Raw genomic sequence first — 16,788 nt, forward strand, 5'->3', positions numbered from 1 at the left:
TCTTTTCTTGACCCAGTTTAGTATATGGCCACTATTGTAAAAATCCATGATGATTGATAATTTCCATCTGAAAGTTTCTTGGTGACAGTTAAGGTGCAGAGTATTTATCTGGATGGGTTAGACTTTGGTTAAACAAATTAAGTATCAAATCTTAAAATAACTTCTACTTAATTTAAGATGAGTAAATGCCCATACATGACCCATTTATGACTTACTATAGCTGTTCTCAAGGTATTTTGCATTTTGAAGGTAATATTAACATCTTTTTATTTACATTTATGTTTTTTCCCACCTTATATGCTCTGTCACTGATGACAGTGGTAACTGAAGCTTGCTGTTGAAGCTTGATATTAATGTAGAACAATAAATGCTTCTTGTTTTTAATGAAACAATTTATAGTTATTGAATTAATACACAGATTTATTAGAATAGCTATAATTAAGTTGGCAAGATGATGAATGATCTCAATATTGAATTTGCAATCCTCAAGATTTTAGACTTTTCCAGACATTTTATAAAAGAATCACCTGCTAAAATTGCTGAAATACCAATAGTTTATTATTTCAATAGTGGTGGGAACGTATTTAAGAGTAACAACAATAATAAGTTCATTACCTTTGTAATTTTTGTACCATTCATTTCGTTTTATTTTTTATATAATAATTACAGATAAAAATCAAAGAATTTTTAGTCTCATTCTTGAGTGCACAATTTTTATTAAGGAAGTAGTTGCATAATAATAATAAGAAGAAGAAAAGAAGACAGTAAATCATGTTTGCATTTATTGAAACACCAGAATTTTCTTTGCTATGATGATGTAGTATTTCTATAGATGAGGCTATATCAAGTTTGCACAATAGCAAAAGGGTCACAAACTCACCTGAACATCAGAAAGGTGCGCAGAAACAGGAAAATGTAAACTGTCACAGTGACCTGGGTTTTATATTATTATAATGCACAAGCAATGTAAAAAGTCTACATGAGATAAAATATGTAACAGTGACCTACTTGTGGTATGGTAGTGTAATACTCTTCAGGGTGCTTGCATATATCTCTTTTCATGATTATGAGTAACAGTTATAGAAATTTTACAAAAACAACAATACTTAATCATATAATATATATGTTAATAACAGGTCACAATGACCAATTTTTTTTTAGGACTGCAGGACTTAAAAGTGGCAGATTTGATGCAGCTTTGAATGCTCATAATGATGATCATTTACAAACTCTCATGTCAGAGGACTGACCTAACAGAATCACTCAGATTTCCTTGGCATTTACGACATTCAAATACAAAATATTTGAACCTTTTCTGTTGGTAATAAATGCAAAATATTGCTTATAGATTAAGTATGCACAGTAGAAGGTGCACATCAATTAGAAAAACTGTATAAATGACTGTAGCTGCACACCAGTCAGCAGAACACAGGATTTCCAGTTGCATACCTGTCACTCTCTGGGAGAAAAAAAAACAAACTCCTGATTTTTGGGGTCATTCCATGCCTACCTTCCGATTTCATAATATCTCCAGATTTTTGCATAGAACTAATGCTTGTTACATTATGTCTCTCAATTTTAATTTCTCCTAAAAGAATTCTGCATAAATAGATATATCTTATGTAGTCGATAGATGCCATGTTCTCTTTTATCTTCTTTGAATATTGTTGTGATGAAATAATTATTATCACACTTCAAAGAACTTTTACGAGAGGTCTAAAGCGCTCACCGTTCCGGATCACTGCCATCTTACCTCTGTCTGCGTGGGTTCGAGTCCAAAGCTCGGCTAGCGTGGGTACGTGGGAAATCCTGCCAGTAGCTTCTCGTGGGTCGGTGGTTCTTACCTGGGTTTTCCAGGGTTCTTCCTCCACCATTAATACTGGCCGCCATGTATAGCCTATCTTGTGCTGAAAAATGGCGTTAAACCCTAGAACAACAACAACAACAACAACAACAACAAAGAACTTTTATCTTCAGTAAATAAAATGTTAAGTTTAAGCATTATTTCTGTCATTTTGTGCATTTTTAAAAACACTTCAACAATACTAACAGCAGATAATAAACCACAAAAAAATTTTATCAGCAATTAGTTTCAATCCGAAGAATGATCACTGTGAATGAAGTAGCATCTCAATTCCCACTTAAGAAACTTACATGAGTGAACACCTGGCACTACCATATATATATATGCATGTTAATTAACATCATTAAATTAAAAGAAGGAATGCAAAAATGTACCACGCAGCTTATGTGTGCTCAAAAACACTTAATTCAGAATAAATGTTATTTAGTAATAATTTTAAATACCTTTCGAGTTGAGAATAAGGAAATATGGGATATAAAACATGGGGAAAATAGTTGCCACATGTATGGTAGCTTGAGACTACATATTAATATTTACCACAAAATAGCGCATTGGGCATAGTTTATTTGCCAATCAGTTACTGATACTTACATAATATACACTGTAGAACAAGATTTCTTTGAATTATATTGGAGGGCCAGTCCATTTTACAAAATATTTGCAATGATATGGATTAACTGTTAATTAGTTATGCTGTCTTTCTTGCTTGTTTACTTAAGACTAACCTTAAGCTATTGTGCAGATATTGTATAACGCAGCTGACTAGAATATGAAAAGAGGTCACATCCTGGAAGAAAATAAGACATTTCACATAAAGAAAGTGTGCATCCTTGGAGAATTGCACACATATTGGAACTGGAAGATCAACCAATATTTGGTAAAAATGAGGCTTAAAAAATGCCCTGAACAACCTCCCAATTTTAGGTCCCAATATCCTTTTCTTTTTAATTCATTCTCCATAATTGGCTTTTGAAATGTTGACAGGTATGCAGTTGGTATATTTCATCATCATGGCTAGCCAGCATGGCCATGTGTCAGTTAAACCTAGGAAAAAGGGGTGGCATTATTCAGTGGTAGAAAAGTGTGCCTGCCAGGTGTTTTAATACATTCCGCGTTACTAAGTCCGATGTTCAAGCTATTGATTATATATGATCATTCATGATACCTTCCTTGTATTAAGATGGAAGGTTCTAGAACTGAGAAAAGAACCTGGTCCCAGTCTGATGCCTGCATCATAGACTTACATCCAGCTTAGTTCATCTTTTTTATTCTTGGACATATCATCAATCAGATCCTCATACATGTAGCAAAGAGCATGACTGGGGAACATGGTTTGCATATCAAACTGGAAATGGTGATATTGGACAGCTCCAATGAAGTTTCCAGTCCCTATGTTATATAGTATTGGTGGTGGCTTGAGGAACCTCAGAACTGGTCATTTTGTCAGTTTATTTAAAGAATATTTGTAAATGCATCTTTTGTTAGTGGTGGTCAAGATTCTTCAGTGTGGCCAGTCAAAATTGGTTGGGCATTTTGTTATGCATACAGTAGATGACTTGATTACATTTTCAGGCTGTAACAACAATTTTTTATTTTCAATTGCACATATCTCTTACCTTTTGGGGGGCCCCGAGTGGCCGAGTGGTCTAAAGCGCTCTTCGTTACAGATCACTGCCATCTCACCTCTGTCTGCGGCGGTTCGAGTCTAGGATTCAGCCAATGTGGGTATGTGAGAAAGCTTGCCAGTAGCTTCTCGTGGGTCGGTGGTTCTTTCCGGTGTTTTCCCGGGTTCTTCCTCCATCATTAATACTGGCCGCCATGTATAGCCTATTGTGTGCTGAAAAATGGCGTTAAACCCCACAACAACAACAACAACAACTCTTACCTTTTGGTCATGTACTTTTTTCTGACACAAGCATTGCTATCACAATTAAGCAAAAAGAAATTGAGGTAGATCTGTAAAATAAAAGATGCAAGTAATTAAAACAAAGTAAAGAAAAGGCACATGTAAAAGTGAAAAAAAATAAATCCTGTTGTATGGATGCAAATAATTATAAATTTTATCTTTCATCATTTCAGAGTTTTGAAGGTATTGGCATCATGGCCAGACCAGGGAAATTTTTGTACTTTGCATACGGAAGTAATCTGCTGAAGGAAAGGCTAAAAATGGATAATCCGAGTGCTGAATTTGTTACAACTGCTAAACTTATGGTACTATAGGTTTACCTTCTTCGTAATTTTTCTGTCCATAGTCATTTAAATTTTATACTTAAGGGACAACTTTTTTCCATCAAATTTTTAAAAGTAACAACAATTTTAAATGCTGTGAAGAAAATATAGATTAAACCAGAATATACTTTGTGTGCCAAGACATTTCTCCATTAAGTTTTCTTGGTGACTGCCAAGTAATGGCCTTTGTGCACTACCCACTGCCATTCTTTGGTGATAGCAATTAAAACCAAGTAACAGTTGTATCCACTCCCAAAATCTAATAGAAATGGCTGAAGGAAGTTGCTGAAATATTTACCTGTTACACAGTTGGCAAAATGCTTACTGGCTGATAATTTGTTTTGTCCAAAACATGCCTGCCAGCCACTATGATTTTGGTGTAATCAATACAGTTTAATAGATATAATTACATTTTTATGATGGCCTGTGTATGGATTATGCTTTTGTGTATGGATTACATTTTCAGGTACATACACCTTAAAACACACAAACATACAGCAATCACAATTTACAGTGTCATTTTTAATCGATATTTGTGAGAAAATTCAGGAAAACAAGCTTTTAGCCACATGGCTAATGTATACAGTCATCTATTTTCCCAAAATGTTTACATAGTGTTCTGTTAATAACCATGCTCTTAGCATAAGAGATTTGTAGAGAACAGACTGGTTTCATGAAGTTGAATTCCTAGTGCTTGAATTTATTATACAAAGAAGCATTTTTGAACCAGTCAAGAAGTTGACATATTGACATAATTATCAGAGAATTCGGGCTCTGTTGTTGTTGCTCAGGAATGTTCAGTGGCTGTGGAAAGTGTTAGAAGAGTATTTTTAACTGGAAACATGCTAAATGGGGCAAATAAAAAATTAATAGTGCTGCTAAAATTGAAAGAGGATTATCTATTGTGTGCAATTCAGCTTTATAGAATTTTACCAAGCTTGTTTTGAGCTTTGTTAAATTGACTTTGTGATCAACCATATTGACATAAAAACTTTGACATCGAAAAGAAATGTAAATATCCTGAATACATTTTTGTTGTAATTAAGACAGAAAACTAGTAGATTACACTTGTTACATTCAGATTGTTTTTCACCGCTGAGATTTCACTGGTGCCTTGAGATTGGCAGGTATGCTGAAGTAAAGAATCTTTTTTTATATACTTGCTCGTTTAATTTGTTTTGGTACTGAGTTTAAGAATTTTGGGCTATATATTATTAACAATTGCGTTCTTTGTACCAGTGCACTGGATCTTGAGCATGATGAAATCTTTTCATCTGAAACTTTCTCGATTTAAACTTTTCTTCACCGATAATTGTCATGAATTGTCTCAGTACATCTGTTGATCAAGGAAACTCATCTCCTTCCACTATCTATTGCAACAGTGGCAAAAATATTCATCAGAGCAATTTCAGACTTCTTTCTGATTTAATATCATTTTATTTTTCTGTTAGCGGGACAGTATTATCATCATTAGTACTGGTATAGGTTAGAGCATCTGCCTCGAATGCAGGAGGTTGTGGGTTCGCACCCCTGCCAAGTCATGCCAAAAAAATTGTACTAACAGCTGCCTAACTTGGCAGTCAGCATAAAGAGGTTAGTGTTAGGACTGGTCTGCGTGGTGCCAGGATAATGTGACGGGTGGGACATGATGCTACATGTTTGTGGCATGATGCCCCAATGCTAGATATTACTATAAACTTTCACACTGCAGACATTATAGAGATATGACTGATATATTATTAAAGCTATGTTAAAAATCCTAATTAAACACACAGACACACCACACACACACATAGTTTTATAGACTGCCTTTTAATTTTGTGACATTGTCTCTCTACTTATTCCAGTTTTTATTTGTTTTACACCTTGGAATCTTTCTTAATAACACCCTTGTATGATTTTGTTGGTTTTCTTTTGTTTTATTCCTGGACTGGTCTTTGCAAATTTTATTACAGTCAGTTTGCACAAAAGGCAAGTTTACTAGAAAATTGTACTTTCCCTGGGAAATTTGAACTTTACCCAAAATATGACAACATAGTTTAATGATATTATAATTGTTTTGGAGGACTATTCATTACAATTCCGCTCATATGGCAAGGATCCAATGGAATGCAGATGGAAAGGGGCGCCTGCCAGTATCTACCAAAGTTATGGGACCTGTGTCTGGGGCTGTGTCTGGGAGCTGGGGAATGAACACAAGGAGACATTGGATCGGTATTTTTAAAATTTTCTAAAAGTTGTAAAATTTGTATGATGATACAATTGTTAAATAATAGCATTAAAACTAATTTTGCATAAATATTTATGAACATTTCATATAGTCTTATTGTATGTGATTTTGGGGTTAAAATGTCGAATGTTTAGATGACTGAAAGAAGATATATATATATATATATATATATATATATATATATATGTGTGTGTGTGTGTGTGTGTGTGTGTTTTATATATTTGTTTTGATTTTGATTTTGGGTACAAATGGTTTTCACACATTAAAATTTCTTCTGCATCTCAGACCTGTACCAAATTTGTGGATAGAGTGTGCTTGGTGTGAAGAAGAACCCAATCATGTTGGGGGTCACTATGATAATTTTGCACAATACTTTCATTTTTCAACCATGTATCTTCATGAAAGTTTTTGGATGACGTGAGATTGGGTATGAAATAAATCTACTGATTTTGGGGTGAGAAGGTCAGAAGTCAAGGTCACTTTGACTGAAAGAAGAAAACTGTTTTTCTGCATAGTAAGTTTAGTTCTAGACCATATACCATTACCGTGGAGCCACAGTGTGCTGGACTCATGACTGAAAGTGTGTGGGTTAGAATCTTATCAACAAATTTTCCTGGATCATCTCCATCTCCATGGTGTGTCCATGGATAAGACACTTTACTACAGTTGGGTGGTATTTCTAATTATGCACAGTGATAGTAATCAACCCTTATGTAATGTAATACTGACAGATGATAAGAACGAATGTTGAGTTACAAAAAATGTTAACCATGTTCATACATTATAGATGTAGATAACTGGATTGTAATAGTTTGTCTAATGTCTTTCTTAATTCCCAGTGTCTAACATACTGATATGCATGGTATCTAGTTAGACAACCCTTTGTTTTCATTGATCTCTGGTGTAAAGAAGATATTTTGGATGCCTAAAACATTCTTAATTAGTTTTTTTTTAATCACCCATTAAAAAGTGATTATGGCAGCCAAAAGGTTCAGTTTGCATTGCATCACTTTTCACATGAGAAATTTATGAACTTCGGGATTTGCAGCCACAGGCCAAAATTTTGCTATGATCAGATTGTCAGCTGATACTAACTCCCCTTGATGCAAAGAAATAATATAAATGGTGCAGACTATAATTCTAAGAGTACAAATTGGACACTGCAGTCACTCTTTGAAAACCATAGGCAATTTTCAAAAGAGATATGTTATTTCAAAACAGAATAATTGTCATAACTAGTTTGTAACAAGTGAGAAAACAGTAGAGGAGGCTTCACAAAAACACTATAAAAGACTTCTGGAGGAAAAGTACAATCTTGTTGGAGAAAAAAACAAAACATGTTCAGATCCTGCTACTGCCGTAGAGTTTTGGTGCTATACAAGTTCCTAAAGCTGACTCACACCCAAAGATTTATAAGTTGATCTGCATACCTGGGATTCCCAACAAAGGATGTGAATAAACATTTATCATTATTCAATCTTACAAGAAAGCACCAGCATTCATGAAGTAATGTAAATCATAATTGAAGAAAAAAAGATAACAAAAAACTGAATAATAAGCAAAAATTCATCAAGATATTGCACAAAAGATAATTTATTCCAATGGAAAGGGCTTACCACGCAGTTCCTAATTGTAATTTAAAAGTTGCAAAATGCATGTACCATTTCTGAGTTCTGACAGATGTGTAGGGGAAGTTACCAATGCCCTCTAATTAATACCTTGGCACAGAGTGTATTGAATGTGATATATCCAATAGCACAATGAATTTAGGTGTTGGGAAAACAATATTCAACCCTACAACTCAGTGCTGTTACATTAATGTAGACTGTGTGACTCAGAATAACAAAGCAGTTAATGCGGTGACCAAAAACCAAACTCTGCCCTTATGGCCTATTTCATGCATCTTAGGAAGTTGTTAACTGTGCTGTAGTGCAAATATAACTATGGATATCAATGGATATTAATGATGAAAAATTATGGCCAATATATTGTCTATAAGAATTTAAATTTCAGTCTCACATAGATGTAAAAAAAAAGGTGACATTTGATTCAGATAGTACCGTATTTGCCGGCCTACAAGATGATGCTTATTGACCAGAAAATCTTAGCTTCGTCTTATACTCCGAATCGACGTATATATGGATTATGTCTTCCAAATTGCTTTATCATATTTTTCGTATAGAAAATAATTCTCCAAGAGTACGAAAAATGTGTAAAAATATTTCATTTTGGGGAAGAGATAGTGTATGAACAAATATAGGAGTTTTTTAAACAATTATGTGATATTCAGTATTAAAAATTAACATAGATCAGGTGTAATTGTGCTAAAGGAACATGCACTTGTAATGTACATTGTTTGTAATATACATTGTTTAAATTTAATTACATATATGTGCATTAGAATTTACTTGTTAGAAGATGAATAATTATGACACAAAGACATATTCCATTACAATTTTCTTCTTTCACCTGATGATCAAATAATCTGTATGCCCCATTGAGAGAGACAGACAGACAGAGATGTCTTCACGATTGTAAATCTGTATTATTCACTTACATGATGACTGATTTTACTTGTGTACAAGTGCAGTACCATATTCCATTATCAATTAATACCACTAGTTAAGCAATTCCTTCTAATTTTTGTTTCCACTTCCATTATTAAAAGAATCACAGGGCTTTGTACATGTAGTGGTATTTACATGTTAATATGCTACAGCTGTATTAAGTCATTCCAAGCGTACACCTATTTGAGGTCAAGATTATGCAGACCAGATCAGATTAGCAAGGCTGCCAGTAATGAAATGAAGCTACCCATGGGTATTATGAATACTGTACCATATAGTTAAAGGAAATGCCAGGTGGCTACTATTGTAAATTTCACAGCCAGTGACATTTTGGAACTTGCGGACAGAACGACACCAGTTTAAATTACATCTAGCATGAGCAAAGATAAAAAACAACTGCTGTCTAAGTACAGGAAGAGTACATGCACTTTAAAGAAAATCTTAATTGTTGGAAATGGAGAGGTCATTATACTTGCAAAGAAAATTAGACCTCATGCAAACAGGTCATTCTTGGAATTTAACCTAATGGAGACTGTATGGAAATAACTATTGTGAATATTTAAACATTGAAGGAGTATGGTTACGTAGTTATTTTCATAGTTTACATTTATTTTTCATTTATTAATGCTTTCTCTCTTTGACAAAAGCTTCAGCAACACGGGGGCAATAAGTTTAAAAAAACAACAAAAAAATCCACAAAGAGCTGAACTCAAGGTGCAAAAAAAGAAAAATGTGATGGAATACATATGCATCCTTCTCTCTGTATCTCTCTTCCCCCCACCCCCATCCACCCCCACCCTCGGAAAATGCATTTTAGTATTATTGATACAATTTCCCTATTGTAGGTAATCTGAAATAACATACAGTGATACTTTTAATATTTAGGAAACCCAAAGTTATTATAATTAAATTCCACACAGCATCACAAGTTTTATCCTACCTGTAACTCAGTAAATTTTCGGGCCAGCATCATTATATGTAGGTAAAAGTACATAATACACAGGTAGGATAAAAATCACGATGCTGTGTGGAACAAAGTGAAAAACACAATCAGAGGTGTTGATCTGGCCTTGTCTTATACTCAGCATCAACTTGTATAAGGATGAAAGATGGAAAGTTTGCCAAATTTGCAGAGTAAGCTATATAGCAACTATCACTGCCCGATTTCCGCATGTTATCTTTTGATGGTAAACACATACAAACTTGTGTTTAGGAACTTTAACAATAGTATGTAAATATAAATTTGTGTTTTAAGAACTGAATCGGTGATCTGGATATTTTAACTGCCTCTTGTACACTATTTCATCATAAAATTAGCTTGAAACTGCTGTAAGTGAACCAGGCCTAACCAGGAAATAATTGCAGACAATGCTTATTAGATTGTCTGTTTTTGTAAATAATCTGGCAAATATATTAAGAAAAATGTACAATTCATAGAAAGCAAAGTCTAGGTATTATGATATTTAAGATTTAATTTTAAAATGCAATTATGTAGGTCAGAAACATATGGGACAATGTTATGTTATGGAATGCATGAAAAGTGTTGCAAGGTCAGACTTGTTTTCTGACTTGACTCGTATTTGTGAAAATATGGAAAAAAAGCAGCAAAGCATATACTATTTAACCATTGCCAAAAAGTATGTAGACAAATTAATAAACCACAAGTGTGCAATCCTATCAATGGACTGTTGTAATGAAGCTATATAAAGTGAATGATTACATTATGAAAACCACTCCTTCTAAAAATAGATGGACCCATTTATGTGTTGATTTGGTTGGAAAGAAGGATTTAGTTTTACTATAAAGGAGCCATGTTTGTAATTTTATGCAGTTTAGTGTGTTATGTATGAATAGTTACGGTAATGTTTTATCCGCAACATCAAAATTATTACAAACAGTACAATCTTAAGACACGTGTGCATTTTCCCTCATGTACATGGTAAAGGGGTTGTTTCAAATGTGTTTAGAAATCTTTGAAAGTGCCATTATTGTGAACTTTTTAGAAAGTATAGCAAAATAACACAAAAAAAAACAAAAACAAAAATTGATTAAGAGTAGTTGATTAAGCATTTTTATTTACTTGCAATTACAATAATGTAATCTGGTTACTCAGTTAAAATTTGTTACAAGATGTAGTTTCTATTATTCTCGTTTAGAGTCATATAGTGAAAATAACTTTAATTTTTTTTACTTGAAAATAAAGTATTGCTTAAATCATATATTAAATGCAAATATGAACAGTGAGAAATAAAGGGTATAATTAAAATAAGAGAACACACACGCACACATATATTGCGTTTCTTGCTTCGCATTCACTTCTCCCTGATGAGCTCTCACTTCTCCCTGTTTTGTCCAATAGAAGTCACTTCTCCCTAAATTTCAAGTCTTAGCTTGACCCCTGGTCTCATGTTTTATATCAACAGTCTTTTGTCTGGTTTGCTTAAATTCGTATTTTTCTCCTCATTCTTTGTATATTCAGGTAATAAGAGAGTCATTATTTATATTTTAGGCAGGAAGGAGTTCATGCAGACGTCTATGAACCATTAGAAGTGGATGTCTTTTCCCAACAGGGCCAAACCCTACATTGCAGAACATACATGCTCAGTCGGTCAAGTGATGAATTTGATGCACGCCCTTCTCCACAGTATTTGGAGATAATCATACGTGGAGCTGAGCAAAATGGACTTCCAGCAGACTACATTGCAGAACTGAAAGCTATAGAACATAACAACTACCAAGGAAATGTTGATATCTATAATCAGATTTTACAACTTCTATGAAGCTGATTTTGTAGCATACGTCTCCTTCTTGGATATTTTAGCATCTACAGAATAAATTGTATTTTTATCCTGACAGATCTGCGGAATATTGTAGGATTGTAACAAAAGAAAATAATTTTAAAACATATTGCTAAGGGCCCATCCATTTAGTACATATGCATAAAATCAGCCATTTTCAACCCCCTTCCCCCTCCACATCATTGCATGGTGTACTTTTTCTACCTTCCTCCCCCATCACACATTTTTGCTTAGTAACCTTCCACATACACACACACACACACACACACACACACACACACACAATTTCTCTAGACATATTAAAATCAGACATTGCAAATATTGGATGCAGATGACACAGTCTTGACTGCAGTAGATTGTTCTTGGAACCAGAAAAGAATGGTGTGCAGTCTGTATGCTTGCTTACATCAAGAGCTTCTGTCTGCTAACAAGCTAACAGTGTTAGGGACCTCCTGGCAACAATCAGGCTAAAAATTACAAATTGATGAATGAAATGAAGTTCTTTGCATTTTTTAATTGATCAGCATCCTTGATGCTTTTCAGTATTAAAATCGGTTGGAGCTACAAACAAACAGGAAAGTGTGCGAAGACTAAAGGTTGTTTGTTGCTGGCTAAGAAACATAGGTTTTTCTCATAGTAGCTATAATATAGTTTTTGTTATTATACGCATACATACTACTTGGTCTTACTCCCCCTTCCCATCCCCCATCCCATGTACACATATGCAAACTTCAAATCTTCCTCTATGCATAAATACTCAATGGATGACTCATAATGTGAACATTGTTCAATGGCATTTTATGTTTTGTCATTCAAATTAATGTATTGGACCAACTTTTAGCAAATATTTAGAGGAGCTGTTGGGGTCAGTGATTAGGATGTGGGATTAAAAACTGGAAGGGTGCAGGTTTGAATCCTACCATCGGACCAGCCTGATTCAGCTACCTTGGTGTGCTCTTGGGCCAAGCACTTTACTCCAATTGCCTCAAATAACTGACTTGTTTTGATGTGCCATAAAGCACAACACCAAAATCAAAGTAAATATTTAGTGTTGATTTGGGAACTGCATTGGCAATGAGAAAGACTGGTAGTACAGACTGCTTTACTTTCACTTTTGCTGAGGAAAGTTCAGAAGGCTGTAATCTATTCATTAACCTTTTTATTATTCTGCATTTTTAAACTGCTGAAACAAAAAACTTATGTGAAAAAAATTAAACTCTGATAGCAAAGATAATTTGAATATTCAGATACCCACTGTTATAAAGGGAAATGGATTTCTCAAAGGTTGCTCATATTTATTTCTTATATTTATTTCTTATCTTTTCTACTTTTGGTAATCTTACACTAGGCTAAGTAAACATACTAAGGTACATTATGATACTTATAAACACAATAAGTAACAACTGTACAGTTAAACCTATATTTAGCACAAACTGATGGAACTAATATATGTTGCAAATATGTGTCTGGTAATAAGAGTAGTAAATTATACTTTGTTGTCAGTGACAATCAGTTGATCCTTAAGAAAGGATTTTCTATGTTTTTATATGCCCACTGTAAGACCATAAAAAACTACCATGATATGAGATCTGAAAAATGGCATTAAACCCTACAATGACAACAACAACCACCACCATTTACCATCATAAAACATTGTATGTAGCTTGTATTTGGGACAGTGAGAAAATCTACCAATTTCAGGCTCAAAAGGTCAAATGTCTAGGTGACAGCGACTGAAAAATAGAATACCTGTTCCCACAATAATTTTACTTAAATACCAGATACCTTGACCAAATTTTGTTAATTAATTGCATTTGAGGTAAGAAAGAAATGTTGATTTTGTGGTCAGAAGGACACTTTTTATAAAAAATGTAAGCAGTATACCAAATATTAATTCCAAAATAAATAACGTATTCAGCTAGGAGAGGAACAACCTGCCTGTCCAGCTGTTTTCTAAAAATAGTGTATTGTGTATTAGACTGACAATAATTCCAGGCAGTGCTGTTGCTAATTTCTTGGCTATAAAACTCCTACAAATAATAGCAGATGTTATTTATAATGATTGAGACATCAGCATTATCCACTATAACCCTAGGAGTGTACATAGCCCATGAATTAGTTTAAATAGGATAATGTGCGTGCATGTTCTCTGTATGATTTTTTTGTTGTTTGGGGTTTCAATACATAGGCTGTACATGGTGGCCAGTATGTCTGGTTGAGGATGAACACAAAAAAAATCCCAAGAAGAACCACCAACCCATAGTATTTATAAATGTGTTTATGATATTTGGAAGTTAATTTTATCAAATATTATTTGTTTATTAAATTTTACAGATGTTTTATTCTTGCTGGTACAAAGAAGTTTCTTTTAATAATTTAGCTATTTTTAGCTCAATGTAATATAAATTTTGTTAAGCATATGATTCAGTGTTAATGCAGTATTGTACATTCCTGTTATACAATTACTCAGGATGTTACAGTTCTTTGGATTCACACACAAGTTCTGATTTTCAGATGGAAGCTGAAGTTTTTAAATGAAATATAATGAACCCATCATATTTTCTCATTTTTTGTCTCATTATTTAATGCATCTCTCTCTCTCTCAATGTCTAAATGATTCTTCTTTATTATTAATTACCTGGATAATGATAGAGTTGGTGATATTTGCTTTACATCAGTGAAACTGGTTTATAGCTTATCTTTGGGAGAATTACTGCTTTAGCTTTTATCTTGACTATTTCATTCCATCTGTCTCTCTTTAGTGACACTGACCTTACTGAGGTAAAAGTACACTTGTATTGTATCAAATAACTGGCAGATGAGGTGGAGCTTCACATTTTGAAAGAGTGTGGATTTTGGACTCCAAATCAAGAGTCATCTTATCATCAAAGCAATTTCAATGGCCCATGATACAGATATTAAGGGTGCAGTTGTATGAACCCCTTGGTCAGTATATATTTAATTTTTTGCTCGCCAGGAAATAAGGCAAAGTGAGTTTATGGTATAGTCTTTTGTCCATCATGTGTTGTCCATTCGCTATTGATTTTGACAACTTCTCAACAAAAAAACAAACAAACCACGGAACAGAATCTGACCAAATTTGAAAGAGAGCATCCTACATACATATCTTCTAACTTGTTCAGCTGACTCTCATCTGTCTCATTAGGTTGTTATTACTAAATATATAAAATCCTTTAAATGGCTTCTCAAAATTCATTTAAAAGAATTGAACCAAATTGCCAGAAAGCATTCTGACATAGATGACCTTGAACTTTATAGAAGTGATGCTGATTAACCTCAAAATATAGCTGCTGTTGTAAAGAAAAGAAAGAAAGAATCTGTGAAACACCTTAACTGCATCTGACCAAATTTAAAGAAAACACCTTGCATGAAGGTCTTTCAAATCTGTTAGTGGTGATGTGGTGTGTTTAACACCATGGTGGCCAGTATAACTGGTGGAGGAAGAACCTGGAAAACTCCAGGAAGAACCACCTTCTTTTTTATCTAAAGAGTTATTGACCAAAGATTTAGACATGCTAGTCTGCAGTATCCTTACATAGGATTCTGTGTTGTTTTGGGGACTTCCACACTTCGGCCAGTTACAGCGATCAAAGTCTTGAGATATATTCCCAGTGTAGGAAATAGTTTCTTGAAAACCAGTCAATTACAGCCTCAGTTATTGTGCCTCAATTCTATAAGTTTTTATTTGTTTCCTCCCCCACCATCTACAACCTGTCATATTCCTACTTCCTTATCATATCTGATGTTAGGATTGAAGATTTAAGCTAGTCCATATATCTGGGTATACTTACCTAGTTTCGTTGTTACTACCCATGCAGTTGTAGATCTATGAATTATGAACACCATTAATTCTCATCTTGACTGAACAACACTACATGATGCTTTGTGGGGGTAGGTGGCAGGACTTGATAGCACTCATCTGATACATATAATGCCTATAGATTTTTAAGGAGGTAGATTGCACATGGACCTCTTTTCAACAGTACTAAGTTTGTTAGGATGCGGCATCGTTTTTGGGGAGTAACTGATTGCAGTCTTGTGATGAACTTGTTGTATTGTGTCCTTTAGATTTATTCCCATTGCCCATTTTGGGAGTGAATTTTTCTGATGTTGTTGACATAAACATAGAAACATAGAAACATAAAGCATAAACCCTGGCAAAGAGGATATACAGTTATTCCTTGGTTCATACCACAGAGTAACCACTTAACATGTACAATGAATGAAAATCAACATTACTTGTTTGGACCAATTTATTACAACCCATAAGGAAATGTAAGCATTTAAATATATAATATATTTAAATATATAATATATATAATTTCAAACATGAAGCAAGAGAATCTGCCATGTTTGAATCTCCTTTGTATTTGGTCTAAAACAATAAGAAGAGGAACATTATCACTAATATACAGTGCTGTAAATAAGTACCCCAAAGTTACCTTTCCATTCCAGTTTAAATACACATAAATTTGCATTTAAAAACTAACATGTCAGTTAATCAAGTGAGTAATATCAGGCCAACTTGTGATATATTGTAATTCGTCAAAGAAAAGAGATGACAGAACATTTTATACACAGTACTTTACCCATGGCAGAATTTGTAGCCATCGTTTAATTCTGACACGTTGAATTAAATTGATATCATTGGTGGCAAAATGTGATCTTTTTATGTGATCTGTTAATACCATAATGATGGTCAGTGTGGTCCACTGTGTAGCACTGTATAGTTCCAATTGACCGATTAGAGTTAGGCTGAAAGGCATATGCAGTAAAAGAAAAATTATATATTTAGCATGCAACATTTTGATCAAGGATTCTTTAAATAAATTGAGGTAAATGTGTGTCTGTGATTTGGATTTTTAAAGTAGCTTTAACAATTTTTCAGTCATATCACTATGATGTCTGCAGTGAGGCAGTTGATAGTGATGTCTAGCACTGGGGCATCATGCCGCTGATATGTAACATAATGTCCCACCCAGTCATATGATCCTGACACCAGGCTGACTGTTAAAAGATAACCGGGTGGGATTTCAGATTCATAACAGAACACTTTTGATGGTGATACAAACACAATGT

The 16,788-nt window shown here is 34.0% G+C and overlaps 1 protein-coding gene across 2 annotated transcripts; it reads left to right on the top strand.

Annotated features, from left to right (window-relative positions):
* The first annotated feature begins 3,937 nt into the window (after positions 1–3,937).
* On the top strand, positions 3,938–14,246 carry LOC149770025 (gamma-glutamylcyclotransferase-like). Of its 2 annotated transcripts, none has more exons than XM_089949506.1 (3): positions 3,938–4,075; positions 6,159–6,307; positions 11,400–14,246. In XM_089949506.1, exons 1-3 carry the CDS (start codon positions 3,965–3,967, stop codon positions 11,668–11,670), a joined length of 531 nt encoding a protein of 176 aa, XP_089805632.1. In that variant the 5' UTR covers positions 3,938–3,964; the 3' UTR covers positions 11,671–14,246. The 2 variants fall into 2 exon arrangements, with proteins under 2 accessions (XP_089805632.1, XP_089805633.1); XM_089949507.1 differs by having other exon boundaries at positions 6,192–6,307.
* Positions 14,247–16,788: the final 2,542 nt, after the last annotated feature.

The sequence above is a fragment of the Sinohyriopsis cumingii genome, unplaced genomic scaffold (assembly GCF_028554795.1).
Source record: "Sinohyriopsis cumingii isolate HCF-2022 unplaced genomic scaffold, ASM2855479v2 utg002842l, whole genome shotgun sequence".
In the NCBI taxonomy this organism is placed as follows: Eukaryota; Metazoa; Mollusca; class Bivalvia; order Unionida; family Unionidae; genus Sinohyriopsis; species Sinohyriopsis cumingii.